Source organism: Anolis sagrei, chromosome 7 (genome assembly GCF_037176765.1).
Source record: "Anolis sagrei isolate rAnoSag1 chromosome 7, rAnoSag1.mat, whole genome shotgun sequence".
Taxonomy (NCBI): domain Eukaryota; kingdom Metazoa; phylum Chordata; class Lepidosauria; order Squamata; family Dactyloidae; genus Anolis; species Anolis sagrei.
The window spans coordinates 20,829,124-20,853,017 of record NC_090027.1 but is presented as its reverse complement, the minus strand read 5'-3'; the positions used below and the strand labels follow the sequence as shown (position 1 = coordinate 20,853,017).

The 23,894-nt window shown below is 44.9% G+C and overlaps 1 protein-coding gene across 3 annotated transcripts; it reads right to left on the bottom strand.

Moving 5' to 3' along the window:
* Positions 1 to 1,325: 1,325 nt before the first annotated feature.
* C7H2orf42 (chromosome 7 C2orf42 homolog) lies at positions 1,326 to 17,893 on the bottom strand. 3 transcript variants are annotated; one of them, XM_060787484.2, is made up of 9 exons: positions 17,786 to 17,893; positions 11,347 to 12,175; positions 10,136 to 10,252; positions 9,724 to 9,825; positions 9,139 to 9,243; positions 8,874 to 8,981; positions 7,447 to 7,547; positions 4,397 to 4,562; positions 1,326 to 1,917 (listed from the first exon to the last, which is right to left on the bottom strand). In XM_060787484.2, exons 2-9 carry the CDS (start codon positions 12,161 to 12,163, stop codon positions 1,706 to 1,708), a joined length of 1,728 nt encoding a protein of 575 aa, XP_060643467.2. In that variant the 5' UTR covers positions 12,164 to 12,175; positions 17,786 to 17,893; the 3' UTR covers positions 1,326 to 1,705. The 3 variants fall into 3 exon arrangements, with proteins under 3 accessions (XP_060643467.2, XP_067326818.1, XP_067326817.1); XM_067470717.1 differs by lacking the exon at positions 17,786 to 17,893 and adding an exon at positions 17,746 to 17,770; XM_067470716.1 differs by lacking the exon at positions 17,786 to 17,893 and adding an exon at positions 16,646 to 17,059.
* Between the last annotated feature and the right edge of the window lie 6,001 nt (positions 17,894 to 23,894).

Here is a 23,894-nt window from a genome sequence, read left to right as displayed (position 1 = left end):
AATACAAGGAGGTCCATTGGAAAGAAGATTCCTCTGTTTTTAATTGCAAGACTTGCCATATAGGCTGATTATCCTTTTTTATGAAGGACAGCTGAAGCATCTTCTGAAGAAGCAAAGAAACACAAAGGTGTTACCAGTAAACGCTTGATTTGAATGGGTTGCTTACCTGTAACCATGTTTCTTCAAGTGGTCATCTATGAAATCTGCACATATGGTCATCTATGAAATCTGCACAATCCGCGTCTGCGCAGTCGGTTTCGGACCTCTCTAGAAGTTCTTATGATATACAATTTGGCGGTAGCCCCACCCACTCTCTCCTCAATGATATATAGCCAGTGGGAGGGGCTGCCACCAAAATGTTATCTCATAAGAGCTAAAGAATTCCAAAACTGCGCAGGCACAGGAGACCCATATATGCAATTTCACAGGGACCATGCAGAAGAATATATGTATTTTATATAACTATATGCACTGTGAAAGCCATCCACTACATGGCTACCAGCCTCCTCCCAGTCTACTCCTCCCAGTAGACTCAAATCAAGGGAAAGCTTTATGAGAACTACCACTCCTCTTGGCGTCCCCCCAGCAACAGCAAGGGTGTCCCTCTGGGCAGCTAGACCAGGAAATCCCAACTGGATGCCCCCCCGCAAGGGTCTTCCTCCAAGGGCAAACCAATAATGGGCAACTTGGAAGTCTCTGAACAGACTAAGAAGTGGAGTGGGCAGATCAAGAGATAACCTGGAGAAATGGCACTACCTAAAAGAATCCCACACCTTGTGTGACTGTGGAACAGAACAGACAACTCCACATCTGTATGCTTGTCCACTATCCCCTGCCTCATGTACAGAGGAAGAATTGTTAGGAGGCTACAGACAATGCCACTGCTGTTGCCCGTTTTTGGTCAAAAGATATTTAGCCACCTGAGCGCCTTCTATTTTTATCAGTTTTATACTAATTTATGCAATGTTTTTGATACAAAATAAATAACCTATATACTAAGGGTCATATAAACAGTTTGGCATGCAAAAAGGCAACATTCTGGAGCTAACACTGCCCTCTGGTGCTGTTACATAGTACTGCCTTTTTATTGACAATAAGCAGAAGGTATTTGGGGTCCCCTCCTCCAAGAAAGAGGATGCACATGCCTACAAGTCTCCTCTTGACTGATGGCAACCCCAACCATCTCCTTGGGGTTTTTCAGGCCAAACAGACTCAAGAGGTAGTTTCCCCAGTTTTCTTCAGCCAAGGACTCCTCAGAAGTGCTTTTGCCATCCCTCCCTCTATTTCCCACAAGAAGACGCACCTTCACGGTTTAGAGAGACTGATCCCTTCCAAAATGAAACTGAATTTAATTGTTTAAAAATAGAATGTGCAGCAAAGAAAGAGCAGAGCAGGACACTTTGAATGTCTAAACATTCTGCTCCACTGGGGAGTGGCAGGGATATGCCAACTCTGCAAAACGGTTTCGAATAAACCACCATCGAAGACTGGAAGCGGGTTCGGCTCCAGCAAAAAAGGGAGAACCCGCACAGATCTTAGAACACAGAAATGGAAAAGAAAGAGACATTACTTCCTATTGAATCTCCTGCAGCTGCTGTTGTGACGCCGCTTGTGATGAGCTCTCTCCAACCATGAGTATGGCAACCATGATGGCCACCAAGCGGGTGTGTGGAGGCCAAGCCCATCTGCAAAGTGCACCCGCCGTTCAAGGGAATGTGATAGTGGTGAGAGGCATGAGCTCAAACGTCTGTTCGAGGGAAGGGCGCTGCTGCTCCTGGCCCTCTGCGCCGTGTCCATTCCTGTAGTGTCCATACTCAAACCGGATCCGGAGTTCGCCGATTTTGGAGTGAGGGAGGATGTCCGGGATCCACTCGATGACAAAAGGTGTGGGCTCCTTCTGGTCAGGGGAAGTGTGGCCTAGAATCACAGAAACATAGAATGGGAAGGGACCTCAAAAGGGCGTCTAGTCCAACACCTTTATATTTATTTATTTCGTATACTTCTACCCCGCCCTTCTCAACCCCCGAGGGGGGACTCAGGGCGGCTTACAAAAAGGCACGTCTTGGTGCCTGCACAAATACAATAACATATAAAACCAGCAATTAAATGGTCAACAATTAAACAATTAAAACAACAATATATCACACAATCAATAGCCAATCTCAAGCACAGCGTTCGCCAACTCAGAGTTCATATTTCGTTCCACCGTTGTCCAATTCCTATCCATCGTCACAGCCTTTATTCATCTGCCAGATTGCCCAAACACCTGGTCCCACATCCATGTTTTTAATTTCTTTCTGAAGGAAAGGAGGGATGTTGCTGATCTAATCTCCCCGGGGAGTGAATTCCATAGGTGAGGGGCCACCACTGAGAAGGCGCTGCTCCTCGTCCCCACCAACCTCACTTGTGACAGAGGCGGGGTCGAGAGCAGGGCCTCCCCAGAGGATCTTAGACTCCGAGATGGGACGTAAAGGGAGATGCGTTCGGACAGATACGCTGGGCCAAAACTGTATAGGGTTTTGTAGGTCAAAATCAGCACTTTGAATTGTGCTCGGAACTGGATCGGCAGCCAGTGGAGCTGACATAACAGGGGGGTGGTATGCTCCCTGTATGATGCTCCAGTGAGCAATCTGGCTGCCCCCCGCTGGACCAATTGAAGTTTCCGAACAGTCTTCAAAGGCAACCCCACGTAGAGCGCGTTGCAGTAATCTATCCGGGATGTAACAAGAGCGTGGACCACCGTGGCCAAATCCGACTTCCCAAGGTATGGGCGCAGCTGGCGCACAAGTTTTAATTGTGCAAAAGCTCTCCCGGCCACCGCCGAGACCTGGGGTTCCAGGCTCAGTGATGAGTCCAGGATCACTCCCAAGCTGCGAACCTGCGTCTTCAGAACCCTAGAGTTGAATCAGAGAACCCTAGAGTTGAGAAAGACATCATGGGCCATCCATTCCAACCCCATTCTGCCAAGAAGCAGGAAAATCGCGTTCAAAGCTATCCAGAGAGATGGCCATCCATCCTCTGCTTAAAAGCCTCCAAAGAAGGAGCCCCCACCACACTCCAGGGCAGAGAGTTCCACTGCTGAATGGCTCCAACAGTCAGGAAGTTTTTCCTCATGTTCAGATGGAATCTCCTTTCTTGTAGTTTGAAGCCATTGTTCTGTGCCCTAGTCTCCAGGGAAGCAGAAAACAAGCTTGCTCCCTCCTCCCTGTGGCTTCCTCTCACATATTTATACATGGATATCATGTCTCCTCTCAGCCTTCTCTTTCTCAGGCTAAACATGCCCAGCTCTTTCAGCCGCTCCTCATAGGGCTTGTTCTCCAGACCTTTGATCATTTTAGTCGCTCTCCTCTGGACACATTCCAGCTTGTCAATTGTGGTGCCCAGAATTGGACACAGTATTCCAGGTGTGGTCTAACCAAGGCAGAATAGAGTATGGGAAGCATTACTTCCCTGGATCTAGACACCGTGCTCCTATTGATGCAGGGCAAAATCCCATTGGCTTTTTTTGCTGCCACATGACATTGTTGGCTCATGTTTAACTTGTTGTCCACGAGGACTCCAAGATCTTTTTCACACGTACTGCTCTCGAGCCAGGCATCGTCCCCCATTCTGTATCTTTGCATTTCGTTTTAAACTTGGCGAACTGTTTTTAAATGTATATTTATTATCATTTTATGTAATTGTGTATTTTTATATTGTTGGAAACCGCCCTGAATACCTCGTTGGAGGTCACGAATAGGACGGGATACCAATGTTCTAAATGATAATACATAATAGCATGACTTCCCTGGATCTAGACACTACACTCCTATTAATGCAGGCCAAAATTCCATTGGCTTTTTTAAGTGCCACATGATATTGTTGGCTCATGTTTACCTTCCTGTCTAAAAGGACTAAAATATGTTTTCACATGTAACCTTTGAAACCCCATTAGTTTAACCAGTGTTGTATCGCATTTCCCTTGTTCCTCTTCTCTGCTGTCATGGAGTCGTCTGCTGTTTTGGCACATCAGAGCTCAACCATGCCAGTTTTGAGGCCAGAGAGAGAAATGTGTAAATATCTGGATATCTGCAGGCTCTGAGCATGAGAACTGACTGATAAGAAATAACTTGGCCTGTGAATTGAGTGATAGTGGGAACTGGTTCAAGCTGCTTGGGAGGCTGGCAAACAAAGTTCAGGGACCTCAGCGGGAGGGGGTTTGAGTGGGTAGAAAAAGCAGGGATTTCACACACAACCTTTATTAGCAATTTTACTGAGGTTAAAGTTGATAATTCCAAGAACCATTTATGAGTGACTTCAGTTGCCAGGGGGTTTCTGTAAACCATCACACTGAGAGGAGCTGGACTATATGGCCCAAAGACCACCTTCCAAGCCTATGAAGCTTCACCAAACTCACCAACTTTGAGGAAGGTCTTGACCTCCAAGGGCCGCAGCACCGGCTGCTGCTTCTCCATCCGTCCGTAGGCTTCTGGGATGCTCTCCACCTCCACTTTAGGGCACTTAAAAGGCTCGTAGCTGCCATCCCGGTTCTGGATGAAGCTGCGGGTGATTTCCAGGGGCATCTAGGAAGAAACATCAGGAAAAAGTGGGTGAGAAGAGGGTCCCTCCAATGGCGCCCTTCTCCAGCAGGGTCTCTGAAGTTAGTGGTTGATGTCACCCAGAAAAAAACGCATGTTAAGCGGTCTTAAAGGTAGTAGATGGGCATTTTCAGAAAATGCATGCCAACCTACAGAAATACAGAGTTTTGGAAGCCAGCTCTTGCTTTGTTGTTAATAACAAACCTTGGGCCGGAGGTTTAGCACAGCTCGTAAATCATCAGCAATTATAAGATCTATCAACCAGAAGGTTGCAAGTTCAAATCCCTGGATTGGCATGAGCTGCCAACTGTCGGCCTAGCTCATTGTTTACCTAAGCAATTCAAAAACAGCTTTAGATGTGATAGAGAAATTAGGTACCGCTAAAAAGCGGGGGAGATGTTTTACGACGCCATAAAGAAAGAAGATAAGAAAATGCTGGGCGACCAAAAGGAAGGAGGAAGTCCTGACGGCTCTTCGTCATAGAGGATAGAGCAACAGCACCCCCTGGATTCAATCCCAACCTTCCATGGCACCTCCTTCTGATCTGTCTGTGTATTGTCTATACAAAGCGGCATTGAATGTTTGCCATGTATGTGTACTGTGATCCGTCCTGAGAAGGGCAGAATATAAATAAAGTATTATTATTATGTTGTTGTTGTTGTTGTGTGCCTTCAAGTTGTTTCTGTTGGACGAGTGGGCTTATTAACAAAAGACCTTCCTCATGAATGTGTAGCAGAGTAACTTATTAGCAGCAGCGTGACCCAGAGCCAGTAGCCCAAAGTGATAAAAAGAACAAAAACACACATATCAATGTTGTCTCTTCTAAGGGAGGCTATTCTTTATAGCCAAATAATATGGTTGCACTATTTACAAGAACAAAGTTTCCATAACACAAATAAAGCCCTTTATACTTCCTTCTTTGCTTCCACACTGGGTTTCTTCCACATGCAGATAAACAGTTATGCTCCCACAGAGCTTCCTCACACAGAACGTAATAGTGGAACTTCACACAGTAGCTTTTTGCACACATCAGCCTTTACACAACAGTCTTCACACTGAAGCGTCTCTCACCTGACCACCTGCTGCAATGCAACCTGAGCCCTGCCACATGCACCATGGAGGACCTTCTTGCAGCAACACCGGAAGCACTCCAAGTGGCCAGATACTGGTCAAAGGACATTTAACCAACTACCAAACTCACAAGATGTGTATTTTTCTGTCTGTTTGCTTTGTTCTGTTAGAAATGTAATGTATAATGGACTGGTTGCTCTGACACGACAAATAAAAAACCAGGCCTTTTCACACCCAGGCTTCGAATAGACTAAGGCCTACCTCATACTGTGAGGCCTACCTCACACAGAGGCTTCTCTCACAGACTAAGGCCTACCTCACTCTGTGAGGCCTGCTCATAGACTGAGACCTTTCTCCCACTGAGATTTACCTCAGACTGCCAGCTACTATGCTACAGGCACACCTGCTTATATAGAACTTCAGCTTTTGCTGAGTCACTGCATCCATTTAACCCTTGCATTGCATCCATTTAACCCTTTCAGTGCTTGACTCACATTTTGCTGACTCATGTTTATCACTGGTGATTAAGCTTAGTGAAATATACTATTTAATTGATGAGTTTCCACAATAATTGAAATTAGTTTTAAACTGTACTGTCTACCTTTGTTAATTGTATAATGGCACTGAATGCCATATATATATATATATATATTCTGTAATCCGCTCTGAGTCGCTTCAGGGAGATAGAGCAGAATATAAATAAAGTATATTATTATTATTATTATTATTATTATTATTATTATTATTAGAAACACAACAGAATGTATCCACAGCAAACAAGATCACTCTGCTGGCTGTTGTATTGGATCACACGTCAGACACTTCCCAAGTGTCTAGGACTGTGTGATGTATTGGAGAATAATGGGTGCAGATCCCAGTAAGGTGGCCTTTTGCAGCTGGCAGATGGAAATCTTAGAATCATAGAATCAAAGAGTTGGAAGAGACCTCATGGGCCATCCAGTCCAACCCCCTGCCAAGAAGCAGGAATATTGCATTCAAATCACCCCTGACAAATGGCCATCTTGTCAGCTCCGATTGTGTTTAAGTGCAGGCCAAGGTCTTTAGGCACTGCACCCAGTGTGCCGATCATGACTGGGACCACCTTGACTACTTATTATTATTATTATTATTATTATTATTATTATTATTTGTATTTAAAAACATCTTTTTAATTTTTAATATTTCTGACAGTTTCCAACTTATGGCACCCCCAATATGACCTTATCATGGGGTTTTCTGGGGCTGAGAGAGTGTGACTCACCCAAGGTCTTCCATAAGGATTCGAACCCGGCTCTCCACAGTCCATGACTCAAACTGCAGCACCACATTGGTTCATCGCTCTTTAATCTTGTATGTTTTTAACGTATTTCAATTTTAACAGCACGGCCCTTTAATTCACCTTCCACTTTTGTAGAGTAAGGTTTTGTAGCTGAACTTTTATTTTGAATTACAAGCATCCCTCCATATTAGCAGTTTGGATTATTCATACATTGGATTTAGAATGTTCTCTCTAGGAACCTCTGGGTCCTCCAATGTGATTCGATGTTCAGTTTCCAGAAGCTGAACACCAAATTGTGCTGGAAGACCTAGACATTCATACAGAGGGGTTCTCTCAGGTAAAATGAAAAAGCAATTCCTTTATTTGCGGGTTGTCACTTCTGCTCCTAAACCCAGCGTATTGTATTGTAAAGCCTGTTAGGTCCCTTCGCAAGAGAAAAACAAGGAACGACAGTGCCTCCTCCAGTCTGCCCACATTGCATCAGAGAGACAGACAGACCAAAGCCCAAACAGTGCTCACCTGGAGCGTATCGAAGATCTGTTTGACTTGCAAGATGTTGGTGATGTGCCAGGTGTATTTGGAAAAGGTGCCCAGGGGCAAGGCATCCTTCCGGACGAATGCTGGAAACAAACCAACATATTAGGAAAGCAGGTGGGCAACACAGTTCCTCTCTTGCTATTGCTGGCCACCAACTCACATGGGAAGAAGAGCATGTGTCTGTGTGCCTTCTACCTGCAGCACTCACTGTTGAATGTCAGACCTCAGAAGCACCATCCACACTGACCATTTAATGCAGTTCAAAGTTCGTTTCAAACTGTGACAGCTAGGCAACAAACTCCCATAAAACCATGCAAAAGGTAGTCCTTAATACACACCATTTGTATCATCACCACCTCGACCTTCCAGGGTTTCCTACAGAATCAGCAAAACCACTTTATGCAATACCGGTTTGAAACGCCTATCTATGTGACCGCATTTCTGTGTACGAACCCACACGATCTCTTTGATCATCCGGAGAGGCCCTGCTCGCGCTCCTGCCTCCCTCGCATTGGTGGGGACAAGGGTGAGGGCCTACTCGGTGGTGGCCCCCCGACTCTGCAACTCACTTTCAAAGGATATCAGGCATGCCCCAACATTGGCAGTCTTTAAGAGGAGCCTGAAAATGTGGCTATTCCAGTGTGCCTTCCCGGAATAAAGGAATAACTCCCAGCAAAATGTCTTACAAATGCACTTTAACCATTGGGTTGCGTTGGACTGTACCCCTCACTTTTTTAAACCCTCACTTTTTAAAACCATCCTACGAGATATATCTTATCTTGTCATACCCAACGTTATTTTTTAAATTCTAAATCATTACATCTGGCCTGGCTGTAAGTTTTTAAATCCTGTGTGTTATTGTTATATGTAATTTATATTATTTTGTATTGCTTTGTATTGTTGTTATTGCTTTTCTGTTGTGATGTGTTATTGGGCTTGGCCTCTTGTAAGCCGCTCCGAGTCCCTTAGGGAGATGGTGGCGGGGTATAAATAAAGTATTATTATTATTATTATTATTATTATTATTATTATTATACTGCATTAACTGTTCAGTGCAGATAGGGCCAAAGTCACCCTGGCCTCAACCTGCCCTGAGTTTGCTCACGTCAGCAACAGAATCACAGAGTCCTAGACTTGGAAGAGACCCCAAAAGTCATCCAGTCCAGCCCCCTTTATTTTGCCAGGCAGAAAAAGCACAATCAAAGCACCCCCAAAAGATGGCCACCCAGCCTTTGTTGAAAAGCCTCTAAGAAAGGAGCCTCCACCGGACTATGAGGCAGTGAGTCCCAGCATAGAGTCGCCATCAGGCTGTGAAGGGCGGTATAGAAATATAGTAAATAAATAAATTGAACAGTTCTTATGGTCTGGAAATTCAGTCCCTTTTTTCACCACATTTCATGACAAGGTACCTGTGGTTGAATTGGGGAGCCGCTTCTTGGCGCTCCCGACAGAAATCCTCTTCTGCAGGGCCTCAAAGAAAGTGTGCGGGATGTGGAACACCAGCGGCTCCGGTTTGCCTGCAGAACGCGGACGGGAAAGGAAACCATGATCTCGTGTCCTCACACAATAAGGTGCATTAAAGCTCAGTGGCTTTCTCAGCTTGAGCCTCTAGTATAGAGAAACAACCAAGGGAGAGACCTGGGCCTGTCCTCTATGGATTTAAAGAGGGCTTACCATCGAACTGGTAATGCATCGCTTGGTGGATCCGCTCCGTGACACTGGCCAGCCATTCCTGGAAGGACATGCTCACCTGTGACTCATCCGGCCCTTGGCTGCAGGCTGAGTGAGAGAAAGACAATGCTGGAGGTCATTGGTTTCTATCTAGTGGACCAAAAGAGACGCAACACACCCCGGGACAGAGGTACAGGCATTGACTCTCAAAAGCATGACAAGTAAAATATTCTTAAGGCAGGTATGGGCAAACTTGGGCCTTCCCTCCAGGTGTTTTGGACTTCAACTCCCACCATTCCTACCAGCCTCAGGCCCTTTCCTTTCCCCCTCAGCTGCTTAAGCGGAAAAGGAGAAGAAAATGGCCTGAGGCTGTTAGGAGTGGTGGAAGTTGAAGTCCAAAACACCTGGAGGGAAATCCAAGTTCGCACATGCCTGTTACTCTAGTCCTGATTAGGGCTTGGATTGGAAACCACCAAAGAATCCCTGGGTTTCATGGAGATTAACAGAATGCCCATCCTTACGATGACACCGTGTGACCTTTTGGTGTCTCATTTCGACTTGTGTGCTCTTCTTGGACCAAAAACTCACCTTGCCTCTTAAGCGAAGCAACTGATGTCTTCTTCAGGCCGCTTTTCCGCAGGTTGCTGTTTGCCGGGTCTTGTGACAAGAGCGGGGTATTGCTTTGCAGGCCTGGAATTCAAAGGTGAGACCATTTTAGAACCAGAGGTACGTTCTGACCAATTTCTTTTTTCTGACATTGGAAGAATATCCTCAGGGCACTTGTGGCTATCAACCAAGACATTTTTATAAATGTCCCACACTAGTTAACAACAACAATGTCAGTCCTGCTTGAAGCCTCAGCCAAGGCTTCCCAAAACACTCGTCCCTGGTTCACTGGCAAACACTGTGGCCAGAAGGGAGAGCCATCAATATGCAACACAGACCCTCTCTGGAGAGGAATGGCAACAAGGAAAAAGAAGCCCAAACCCATTCTTCTCACCCAACACTTCCTCCTTTTTCCTCCTCTTTGTTTTGGTCGCAGGGGCATCTGCAGAGTGCAGGACGACTTCCGGCTGGCCAACAGGCGGGCATCCTATGGTCGGCTTCAAATCTCCTGCTGCAGAAAATAAGAGACTCTATGACAGGCATGGGCAAACCTGGGCCCTACTGGTGTTTTGGACTTCAACTCCCACAATTCCCAACAGCCTCAGTCCCTTACTTTTTCCCTCTCCGCAGCCTCAGTCCCTTTCCTTTTCACCCTCAGCCACTTAAGCAGCTGAGGGGGAAAAGGAAAGTGCCTGAGGCTGTTAGGAATGGTGGGAGTTGAAGTCCAAAATACCAGGAGGGCCCAAATTTGCTAGCTCCATCTTCTCCATAAAGGACCATGAAATTGCTATCCAGTAACCACTCAGTCTCCTCCTCTCCAGACTAAACCTCCCTGGCTTCTTCAGTCATTCCCCATAATAAGTCTTGCCTTCCAAACCTTTGTCCGACTTGGGGTGCATCTCCATTGAGGAATTAATGTAGTTTGAAACCACTTTCACAACCTTGGCCCCTTGCCTTGGAATCCTGGAATTTGTCATTTTGCAACAGACCTCGCAAAACGACAGCTCCTGGGAATCCATAGTGTTGGAGCATGTAAGAAATCATTTAGTGTGTGTGCGTCAACTGTAAAATAATATGCATGAAGCCAACTGGTCAGGCAATGCTCAGGGAGCTAGCTGAGCCAGGGACTTTGGATACTGTTACATTTTTTCAGGCTTTAGCTATGCAGGTGCTTGCAGAGAAGCAGAGAGTGAAGCAAAGAGAGACAGAGTTTGGAGTGTGCTCTTGCTGAAGGAGTTTTTTCACACGGACAAAGAAAGACCATTTTAAATCTCTCTAAAAGGACATTATGTGAGTCGATGCAACTGATCACGATTGCAAATATGTTGTTTTGAATTATGAAGAGTAAACTACTTGTTTACTGTTCACCTGCATGGCTTTTTTTCTTTCTCTGGCAAGGCAGTGTGTGGACTGATCAAACGTGAACCACACATTATTTATCTTACATTATGCCACACATAGCATGGAGCAATGGTGGTGTCAACATACATTAATTCTCCATTGTGCATGCTCTCCTGGTTCCCCTTCTGTGGTCCATACTGGTGCTTCCCCATCCCCACATCACCTGCCCTGCCAGTTGGATATATCCACACCTGACTTCCTTACCACTGGAATTGCAGCTGAGAAAATCGGCAAACTCCTGGGCCAAAGCATCGTCGCTGGCGAAGGCACAAAGGCAGGCGAAGAAGTGGAGGCACTTCTGCCCGGCCTCCTCTTTGGCCGGAGGGGCCTTGCTGGCTTTGGAGGCCTGGCAGGCGCAGGAGAAGCGTGCCTCCGCTGCGTTCTTGAGCCCAGCCTTCTGCGCGGAGAAGGAGGCATGGAGGTAGCCCAGGCTGTGCTTCTGACTGGCTTTGCACTTGACCACCATGATGTTCCGGGTGATCCTCTGCACTAGGGGCCCCGTGGGCTCGGTGGCCAGCTGCCAGAGGGTCTGCTTGGTTTCGGCCGGGGCCTGCATGGCGTTCAAGACGGAGCTCTTCAGAGTCAGAGGGGTGGCCTCTGCCTGGCAGTTTGCCGCCAGCTTAATGTGCTGGCACTGGTTCTCTGCCACCCCTTGGGAGGCCGCCTTCGAGCAGGGCGCCATGTGACAGCGTCCAGAGCTTAGCCGCGTCAGGAGGGTCCCCTCCGCCGTCTGGAGGGCTGTCTCTGAGACCCGCAGCTCCACGAAGCAGCGCCCATCCGGGCCTCGGTCCCTCTGCCGCACCGAGAAGACCTGCGCCTCCGAACCTGTGACGATCTTCACGGCGTCGGCGGCTGCCTGCTTGCGAGCACCATAGCGGAAGACGGTGCCACAGGTCTTGTTCTTGCAGCTCAGGCCCCGGGTCCCGTTGTAGGTGCCACACCGGGGACACTTGCGGATGCCTCTCAAGGTGGCCTTGCCCAGGTCCGACAGGAACGCTGGCACTTTGCTCCTAGGCTCCATTCTTCAAGGAGTCTGGAAGGAAGGGAGGGAGGGAGGGAGGGAGGAAGGACGGAAGGAGGAAAGAGGGAGGGAGGGAAGAAGGAAGAAAATAGGGAGGGAGGGAATAAAAATAAAAATAGATAAATAAGCAAGCAGAAATGGTACAACACTATACACATCTATCTTCTATACTCATAATAAAAGTGAAAAATGTGTATGTGGTGGAGGCGTCCACTGACGTTGCAGGTTACAGTGAGTGGCACGAGCATGAAGTCCAACCCCTGCCAATGTCCTCCCCAAACACTACATCCCAGCACCCAAGGAATGTTTTCATTGATGGAGAATTTCTGACATGTATCCTCCACCACAGGTAGGCATCCCAGGGTTCCATGTGTGGAAATTGCATGACCCTGGCCACTGCCTCTTCCTTAACCCTTTCCTATGGCACACAACAAACACAGAGGAATTGATCAGCTTCTGAACAGATTGGAGGGGTTTGGGGGACTGAGACCAATTGTAAATACTGGCAGGATTTGGGGGTGATTGTCCCTGGTATATGGGAGATGTAGTTCACCTTTATCCAGAGAGCACTAAACACAACTGATGACAGATCTGGACTACATCTGGCACACTGAGCCAATATGGCCAACTGTGAATACAGGCCTGGTTTGGGGAGGACTGACCAATGATTCTAGGAATTGTAGTTCACTCAAATCATTATGTATTTTCTAATGAGAGCATTCATAAAAAATGAGATCACATTCTGGCTGTTTCCTAATGAAAAGTGTTACTAACTAACTAAATGATATGACCTAACACCCTAAAACAAACAATGGCTTTTTCAAATCACCCGGGCACCTCTGGGTACCCAAGCAAGTCTATATAAATACAAATGTAATGTTCGTTTGTGGGATTAACAGAACTCAAAAACCACTGGACGAATTGACACCAAATTTGGACACAAGACACCTAACAACCCAATGTATGTCCTTCACTCAAAAAATTGATTGCTGAGATTTATAGTTCACCTACAATCAAAGAGCATTCTGAACCCCACCAACAATAGAATTGGGCCAAACCTCCCACACAGAACCCCCATGTGGGCCACAGCAATGCGTGGCAGTGGACGGCTAGTACATAATAAAAATGAAATACACAGATTGACAATCATGCAGAATTTCAGGAGCTGAGTAGCACTCCCAGCATTCCTTGCCCTTGGTTATGCTGCTTTTTCTCATAAGCTGCTTTACGTCTCCTTTGTGGAGAGAAAAAGCAGGGCATAAAGAAACATAATACAATTGGCAACAAAAACCCTTGTGCCGGCAGAACTGCTGACCGACAGGTCAGCAGATCAAATCTGCAGAGATTGGATCGAGCTCCCTCTGTCAGCTCCAGTTCCCCATGTAGGGACATGAGAGAAACCTCCCACAAGGGTGGTAAAAAATCAAACACCTTTAGGGAGTCCCCTGTGCAATGTCCTTGCAGACGGCCCATTCTCTCACACCAGAAGAGACTTGCAGTTGCTCCAGACACACACAAAAAGATAGAACCAATGAGGAAATGACATTGATAACCCAGGAACAAAAATCGTGTTGCACAGGGTGATAATACATTCAGACTCTATGCTACATTTCATCACCAGGCTCCGTTTCCCATCAGAATAAAGGCTATCCTTGAAGGTTCACCATGTATCACTGGAACTCTGAATGTGCCATAAGACTCACATAAAGTGCTGCAGAGGGGCCTCCATTGCAAGACCCCCTCTTTGCCTTTCTAGGCATCCCAGGGAACATCATGCGCCCATTGTGCTTGTCCCTCGCTGGGAGAATGGAGCAAGACATAGAGTCCATGAGACGCCTGTCTGACGTGGTCCCGAACAAGATAAACAATGGCATTCAAGGGAGTTCCAGGGAGAACAGCCAGCCCAGTGGCATCATAATTCAATAATTCAGAACCTCGATGATGTTGTCTGAGTGAGATCATAATACAGACCAACGTATGTACAGGTTGTCCCCGAGTTATAAGCATCTAACTGACAAACGACTCCTAGTTTAGAATGGGGCTGAGACAACAGGAAGTGAGAGGAATGGGTTGTTGTAGGTTTTTCCGGGCTATATGGCCATGTTCTGGAGGCAATTTTTCTCCTGACGTTTCGCCTGCATCTATGGCAAGCATCCTCAGAGGTAGTGATTCCGGCCATGAAAGCCTTCGACAATACAGTGAGAGGAATCTTCTATTATATTACTATTTTGCATTTTATTACTATTATTATATCATTATTTTATATATATACAGGCAGTCCCCGAGTTGCAAACATCTAATTTACAAATGACTCCTAGTTAAGAACGGGGCTGAGACAGTAGGAAGTGAGAGAAATCTCCCCCTCGGATTGAAGGGAATCCACATCTAGAAGAGTTATGATCATGGGGAAAAGGGATCTGCAATAAAGCTTTATCTCCAATCCTTGTCTCTCCAACAAGCCACATTTTCCAAAATCCAAAATCACAGGAATGGAAAGGAAGGGGAAATCTGAACAGGAGCACAGACAGCAAAGAAAACATCACAGAATGGTTAACCCTTTCTAATGCCATCCAAAGCTTATAGATATTATGGTTTGAGGACGATTTTTTAAATGGTGGTAATGCTTTTTTGTTTACGTGTTGTTTGCCACTTTGAGCTCTGATCTGGGAAAAAAGCTGGATAGAAATCATTCAATAAATAATAACAATATGTGTGTGTATACTACTGCCAACAAAGCAGGTTAAACTGCTGAGCTGCTGAACTTGTACTGAAAGGTTGGCTCGAATCCTGATGTTAGCCCCAGCTTTTGCCAACCTAGCAGTTCATAAGCATGCAAATGTGAGTAGATCAATAGGTACTGATCTGGCAGGAAAGTAACAGTGCTCCATGCAGTCATGCCAGCCTCATGACCTCCGAGATGTCTATGGACAACGCTGGCTCTTTGCCTTAGAAATGGAGATGAGCACCAACCCCCAGAGTCAGACACGACTGGACTTAATATCAGGGGAAATAACATATATTATAATGTAATACAATATAATACTCATACTAATAATAATATATTAATTATGTATTGTATATTAAATGTAATATTGCTAATGCTATTACAATATAGTGGTATAGTACATTATAGTAATATATAATACTAACATTGTGCTATGCTAATAGAATCATAGAATCATAGAATCAAAGAGTTGGAAGAGACCTCCTGGGCCATCCAGTCCAACCCCATTCTGCCAAGAAGCAGGAATATTGCATTCAAATCACCCCTGACAAATGGCCATCCAGCCTCTGTTTAAAAGCTTCCAAAGAAGGAGCCTCCACCACACTCCGGGGCAGAGAGTTCCACTGCTGAACGGCTCTCACAGTCAGGAAGTTCTTCATCATGTTCAGATGGAATCTCCTTTCTTGTAGTTTGAAGCCATTGTTCTGCGTCCTAGTCTCCATGGAAGCAGAAAACAAGCTTGCTCCCTCCTCCCTGTGGCTTCCTCTCACATATTATACATGGCTATCATATCCCCTCTCAGCCTTCTCTTCTTCAGGCTAAACATGCCCAGCTCCTTAAACCGCTCCTCATAGGGCTTGTTCTCCATACCCTTTATCATTTTAGTCACTCTCCTCTGGACACATTCCAGCTTGTCAATATCTCTCTTGAATTTTGGTGCCCACAATATTCCAGGTGTGGTCTAACCAAAGCAGAATAGAGGGGTAGCATGACTTCCCTAGATCTAGACACTATGCTCCTATTGATGCAGGCCAAAATCCCATTGGCTTTTTTTGCCGCCACATCACACTGTTGGTTCATGTTTAACTGGTTGTCCACGAGGACTCCAAGATCTTTTTCACATGTACTGCTCTCAAGCCAGGCGTCCCCCATTCTGTATCTTTGCATTTCGTTTTTCCTGCCAATATATTGTATGTACATTTAACTTTTAAGCTGCTCCGAGTCCCCTCCAGGGTGAAAGAGAGTGGGGTATAAATGTAGTAAATAAATAAATAAATAAATAAATAATATTGCCTTGGCGGAAAGGTAATGGCACTTCATGCAGTTATGCCGGCCACATGACTTTGGAGGTGTCTATGGGCAATGCCAGTTCTTCAGTTTGGAAATGGAGATGACCACCAACCCCCAGGATTGGACACGACTAGACTTAATGCCTGGGGAAACCTTTACCTATACACACATATATACAGTATTTATTTATTTATTTATTTTGGTCATTTGTACCCCGTCTTTCTCACCCCCTAGGGGGGACTCAAGGCGGCTTACATCTGGCACAATTCGATGCTCACAATTACAATAAAATGCAATAACAATAACACAGTAGATTAAAAACAGACAATTAATACAGTACAATATAACACAATACAATATCAACTAAAACCGCTCTAAAGCCTGCGCTCATCGTGTTCTAAAATCCGTCAATCCGTTTAGCATTGCCATAGTCCTTTCCAACTCTAGTCATCTCTAGTCATCATTACATTGTTACCCTGCCAGACTACCCAAATGCCTGGTCCCATATCCATGTCTTCAGCTTTCTCCTGAAGGAGAGGAGGGATGTTGACAACCTAATTCCCCCGGGGAGTGAATTCCACAGGTGAGGGGCCACCACTGAGAAGGCCCTGTCTCTCGTCCCCACCAGCCTCACTTGTGATAAAGGTGGGGCCGAGAGCAGGGCCTCCCCAGAAGATCTTAAACTCCGTGGTGGGACATAGAAGGAGATACGTTCGGACAAGTACACTGGGCCGGAGCCGTAGAGGGTTTTAAAGGTCAAAACCAGCACTTTGAATTGTGCTCGGAACTGGATCGGCAGTAGAGTCTCACTTATTCAACTGAAATAGGCCGGCAGTACGTTGGATAAGCAAAAATGTTGGATAATAAGGAGGGATCAATTCCATCGTTGGTTGAGTTCAGAATACGCTTTGATTGTAGGTGAACTATAAATCCCAGCAACTACAACTCTCAAATGACAAAATCAAAAAAAATTGAGTGAAGGACATACATTGGGTTCTTAGGTGTCTTGTGTCCAAATTTGGTGTTGACTTGCCCACTGGTTTTTGAGTTCTCTGAATACCACGAACGAACATTACATTTTTATTTATATAGATTATTATTATTATTATTATTATTATTATTATTATTATTATATGTATTGATACCCCCGCTAAACCAATGCTAATGTATACCAAAACCTCAGACCATACACTCTACACCAACCCTGAGCCAATTTGGGCCCTCCAGGTCCTTTGGACTTCAACTCCCATCATTCCCAACAGCCTCAGGCCCTTTCCTTTTCCCCCTCAGCCGCTTAAGCGGCTGAGGGGGAAAAGGAAGGGGCCTGAGGCTGTTGGGAATGATGGGAGTTGAAGTCCAAAGGACCTGGAGGGCCCATGCCTGTTCTACACTGTGGAATTAACGCGGTTTGACACCGGTTTCACGGCCTAGCTCCATGCTGTGGCGCCATGGGAGTTGCAACCCCTTGGCAGAGGAGGCTCAAGGCCTTGCAGAACTACACACAGCCCTCTCTCCCCCAGTTGCCCCCGACTGGCACTCTGCGTATGCTCAGGAACCCTTCGCCCACCGCCTTTCCGTAGGAAGAGGAAACTGCGAAAACCCTTTACCTTCTCCAACCCGGCCTCCGCGGTGGCTCCTTACAAAGGGTTCTGCGACGCTCTTCTGTAACGGCCTCTCCGATTGGCCCAGCCCGGTCACGAGAGCGGGTTGGGGCCGACGCGCCGAGCACGACGGGAAACGTAGTCCTGTTGTCGCCTTTCAGTGCTTCCGGGTTTGTTTTTTTTAAAGGGCCAGTCTTCCTTGGAGGGGAAGCTCAACCTCCAGAGTCAATTCTGTTCTTAACTCTTTCCTGTTTAATCCTACTTCAATATTTATACCCAGCTAGCTCTCCGAAACTTTAGGTGTTCTTACTGCTTATTACAGGGAAAAATCTATATATAAAGAAATGCTCTGTGTGTAACCAGTACCCTAAAAACAAAAAACTACTGGGCCAAATGATCCCAAATTTGGCAACAAAACTCCTCAAAATCCAAGGAGTGACCATCACTGAAAAAAACCCCCACAAAAATACCTTTAAATTCAATATATTACTATATTAAATATTTATTTATTTATTTGCTTTATTTCTATACCGCATTTTTCAGCCTCAGGCGGCGACTCAATGCGGTTTACACAGTGCAATTTATCATAACAATAACAAGTGGTTAAAACACATCATAAACAACAGACAACGACAATTAATTATCCTATCAATGCCTCAATACAATCAGAATCCGTTTCTCAATATCCTTATGCCATTCCAGTGTTCGATATGCCGTCTTCTTAAGTTTAGTTGCACCGTTTAGCCAAACGCTTGCTCATAGAGCCACGTCTTGACCTTCTTCCTGAACGCCAGCAATGAAGGGGCCTGTCTGATGTCAGCGGGTAGGGCATTCCATAGCCGAGGGGCCACCACCGAGAAGGCCCTGACTCTCGTTCCCGCCAACCACGCTTGTGACGCAGGCGGGACCGAGAGCAGGGCCTCTCCGGACGATCTTAATGTCCTAGTCGGTTCATAGGTGGATATGCGTTCGGAGAGGTAGGTGGGGCCGGAACCGTTAAATAGACTCATAGAATAGAATTAGAAGGGACTCTACCATAGTATTGCAGGAGCACAGGAAGGAAAGAGAGAATTAAGGAGGGAGGGAAAAAGGGAAGGAATGTAGGAGGGAAAGGGGGAAGGAAGGAAAGAGGGAAGGAGGGAGGGAAAGAAGGAGAGAAGGAAAGAGGGAAGGAAGGGAGAGAAAGAAGGAAGAATACCAAGCAGAAAGGAAAGAAAAAGGGGAGGAAAGGCAAGAAAGAAGTAAAGAAGGAAGGAAGGAGAAAAGGAAATAAAAAGTGAAAGAAGGAAACAGGGAGGGAAGAAAGGAGGCAAAGGAAGAAGTAGAGAAAGGGGAAGGGAAGGAAGGAGAGAAGGAAAGATGAAACCAAAGAGGAAAAGAAGGAATGAAAAAAGAGGTAGAGAAGGAAGAAAGGAGGGGAAGGGGAAGAAAAAGGGGGGGAAAGGAATAGGTAGGTACCGCTCTTTCATAATAGTCCAGATATCTACCTCTACTTCGAAAATTCTTACTATAGGCCACAGCAACGCGTGGCAGGGCACAGCTAGTATTTTTATATATTTACCCCGCTATACCAATGCTAATTTATACCAAAACCTCAGACCATACACTCTACACCAGGCCTGAGCAAACGTGGGCCTTCCAGGTCCTTTGGACTTCAATTCAATATGTATGTATGTATGTATGTATATCCTGCTTTATCTATCCTATACTGAGACTCAAAGCGGCTCACAATTAAAAAACATTACAACTAGAAATATACCAATATGCCATAATAAAACAGTATATAACAGTATGTATTATTATATATGATCAATATTAATTATATTTAATATATTAGTATTACTATATTACAATATTATAGCCTCAGGCCCCTTTCCGGGGCTGTGACACATATAATTAGTAGCCAGCTGCATTAAATCACTACTGACCTATTGATCTACTTGCATTTGCATGTTTTTAAACTGCTTGGTTAGCAGAAGTTGGGCGTTAGGCGTTAGTGGGAGCTCACCCTGCTCTCTGGAATCAGACCACCAACCTTTTGGCCAGCAAGTTCAGCAACTCAGCGGTTTAACCCATTGTGGAACATATCTCACCATGCTAAAACAGTGGATGTGGCTCTTAATGAGACATGCCGCATTATCACAGGATGTCTACGCCCTAGACCGCTGGAGAAACTATACTGTTTAGCTGGTTGCAACACCTGACATCCATTGGGAAGTAGCAGCCAATAATGAAAGGACGAAGGCAGTGACATCTCTGGCCCATCCTGTTCAGATATCAGCCAGTAAGCCAATGGCTTAAATCAAGAAACAGCTTCCTAAAATCTACAGAGATACACCTCAGCAAGCTAAGGTCCAAAAGTGGCAGGCTAAAACCCAGAACCTCAAGCCATGTCTGAGACCAGATGAGAAGCTCCCTCATGAGCACACAAAAGGTGGGGAAACTTGGAAGGCGCTGAACAGACTGCACTCTGGGACGACGAGATGGAAAGCCAACCTTAAGAAATGGGGCTGCAAAGTGGACTCTACAACATGAGAGTGTGGAGAAGAGCAAACTAGACCACTTACTACAATGCAGCATGAGCCCTACCACGTGAACAATGGAGGACCTCTCGCATCAACACCCGAGGCACTCCAAGTGCCAGCTAAGAACATTTAACATCACACCAAGTTTTTGGCTTTGTCGTTTTTTATAAATCATAAGTGTATTCTCAATTCGCTTCTGACAGGATGAATAAAAATACAGCAAGTATTTAAGCATGAATTTTAAACTCGTGTCCTTTGCTTCATCTGTTTTGTGTATTTTAATATGTATTTTATAGAAAACTGTTTGAATGTGTATCTTTTATAGAAATACACTTTAATATGTGTATTTGCAGTATTTTTACAATGTTTATGTGTTTTAATTATTCTGTGACCCACCTTGAACCAGAAGAAGAGGCAGGTAAGACATAGTATTATTATTATTATTATTATTATTATTATTATTATTATTCTGACACAAAAGCACAGTATGTCACAGCAAACGAGATCTAGATGCTGGATTTTGTATCACAAAATCACAAGTCAAACAATTCCCAAGCGTCTAGGACTGTGTGATGTATTTTTGAATGATGCACACAGATCCAAGTCAGGTGGCCTTCTGCAGTTGACAGATCGTGATTTTGTCGATGTTTATTGTTTCCAAATGCCGGCTGAGATCTTTTAGCATGGCACCCAGTGCGTCAATGACCACTGGGACCACCTGTACTGGTTTATGCGAGTCTTTGCAGTTCAATTTTGAGGTCTTGATAGCGGCTGAGTTTTTCCTGTCGTTTTTCCTCAATGCGACTGTCACCTGGAATGGCGACATCAATAATCCAGGCTTTTTTTTTTTTTTTGCACAATCATGATGTCTGGCGCATTGTGTTCCAAAACCTTATCAGTCTGGATTTGAAAGTCCCACAGTATTTTTGCATGTTCATTTTCCATGACCTTTGCAGGTTTATGATCCCACCAATTCTTTGCTGCTGGCAGGTGGTACTTGTGACATAAGTTCCAGAGAATCATCTGGGCCACAGAGTTGTGTCTTTGCTTGTAATCCATCTGTACAATTTTCTTGCAACAGCTGAGGAGATGGTCCATGGTTTCATCAGCTTCCTTGCACAGTCTACATTTTTGGGTCATCTGTTGATTTTTCAATCCTGGCCTTCATTGCATTGGTTCTAATGGCTTGCTCCTGGGCTACAAGAATCAGGCCTTCTGGGTTCTCCTTCTTCAGGGTTCCATTCGTGAGACATAACCAGGTCTTCTCATCAACTTTTCCTTCAATCTTCTCAAGGAACTGCCCATGCAAGGCTACATTATTATTATTATTATTATTATTATTATTATTACATTTTGTAGGTTTAAAATTGTAATTAAACTCACGCAGCATAATTGATGACTGGTGATGTAATGCACTTCCTTCAGCCCACATTGTGCTTTGATCCTCATATGTAAACTACCAACACTGGAATTCAGGAAGGAACTTGCTTCACAAATCTGCATTATGTCCAAGAGAAGTGTTCCTTTTGCTACAGCTTTTGCTTTCAGCGCAAACAAACAAACAAAAAAAACCCACATTCGGAAGGTAAAGACAAATAGCCTTTGAATAAACATTGGCAAGAAAGCTTTATGGTAAGGTTGCCATACATTGGAAATCATGTGAAGATTTTTAGAGGATTTTAACCATTTAACAATTATCTTTTAATGTTTACGAGGGGCATTCACGAAAGATTTTCCCTGACCCACTTCTATTTATCACAGGACTCTGAAATTGCACATGTGTAATGATATAAGTCTCTACAGGCTACATGTCAATTTGCAACTTAGGACTGATAACGGTCTTGATTGTACAGGTGCTGAAGTGCTGTGAGGTTTGAGAATGAACCCAATGGAAGACTGAGCAGTCCTCAATTTCCTTTCCTTGAAAGGCCACACACCAAGAGAGACATTCGAGATGAAAGTAGTTTATGCTGAGGATTCCCCATCATATGATGGAGACAAGAACTGGCATCGTCCATTCCAATGTGGTCAGACTTCAGTGCAAACAGCTCCAATTCTCTGCTACTGATTAACACACCATTTAGCAAGTGGAGGTCACCATTTTAGAAAATCCCCACATAACCATTGGCCACCTAGCCCAAAATGTCAAGAGGAGTGTGGGGTCTGTGTAAAAAATCACCCAAGACCATCTTCCCATGCATAAAGTATTCTATTGCTGGGTACCTGGCTGCTCACACCTGGCCAGAAGCAGGAACAAGTCAAATGCTCTCAGGTTCTCTTGACAATGACGTGCCATGGAAACCAGGACTTTTTCAATCGATGCAATGGAAGAATCACAATTCACCGCCTCCAAATCTGCAGACAAGGTCATGCTCACAGTATTTTGGGACCAGCATGGAGTAGGATTGATGGATTTCCTGGCAAAGGGGCCATGATCACCATGGCGCATACTATGCTTCACTGCTGCAGAAATTGCAGGACACCATCAAAACCAAGAGACAACATGGCACGCTCACCAAAGGTGTCCGTTTCACCTTCTGCAAGACAAGGCACCAGTTCCCAACTCCTATGTTGTCCAAATGGAAGAAGCCTGCTCCGGTGGCTTTGAAATTCAGCCACATCCCCTATTCACCACCTCGCACCATTGGACTTCCACGTCTTTCCAACAAGGAAGTTATTTTTTTGAAGGGAAAGCATTTCTCAGGTGATGAGATGACGTGGCTTTTGGAGCAACCTGTCGACTTCTCCAGTGTTTACAGTTGTTTAAAAGATGGGAGAAGTGTGTGTCCCGATGTGGCACCGCTAGATAGGAGGACTCAGAACTGGGCCAAGTTTCACTGCTCTCAGTCCATAGGAAGTGGCTCAGGGGAAATCTTTCATGAACACCTTTCGTATATGCCATGGGTTTCAAATTACTAATTTATACTTTTTTGAGTGTTATGAGCTACTACTGAGTCTTGTTAAGAGAAGAAATCAGGATATAAATAACTACACCAATAACAGTAATGATTTCAGGGGAAGGACCTGGCAAAAGCACCTCTGAGCATCCCTTTCCTATGCAATTCCAAGGATCATTAAGTCAGAAGGCAGAGAGAGAGACGCAAATGCAATTGGTACCTTTTCAAATTTAGAAAGAAAAAGAAGAATCATTTCATTGGCGCCCTTTTGGGATTACTTTAGGATGCTTTTTAAAATGTTCCTTCCAGCCATAAGGTCATTTGTCCCTTTGGTTTAAGGAAGGCTTTTTCTCTCAGGTGGGCGTTTAAGACAAAGCAAAGTGAACTTCCAACTCTGTAGGGATCCACACATTTCTTTCAAACCTAGAAATGTTTGGGAAAATGGCAAAAATAAGCAAAAAATATTAAAGATGGAATCAGCAAACTCACATCTTTTATTAACATCTTAATGGCTTTGGGAGGGAAGTCCACAAACTTCGAGATGAACTTTATCAAAACACATCCATCCGAATGAAACAAGACCAAAATGGGTTGTATTTTTCAAAACAAACAAAAAGTTTGAACAGAAAACACCTCATCGTCCTCCTTTGTTAAATCCCATCAATAGGATTTCATTTCGTTTATGGATCTCTT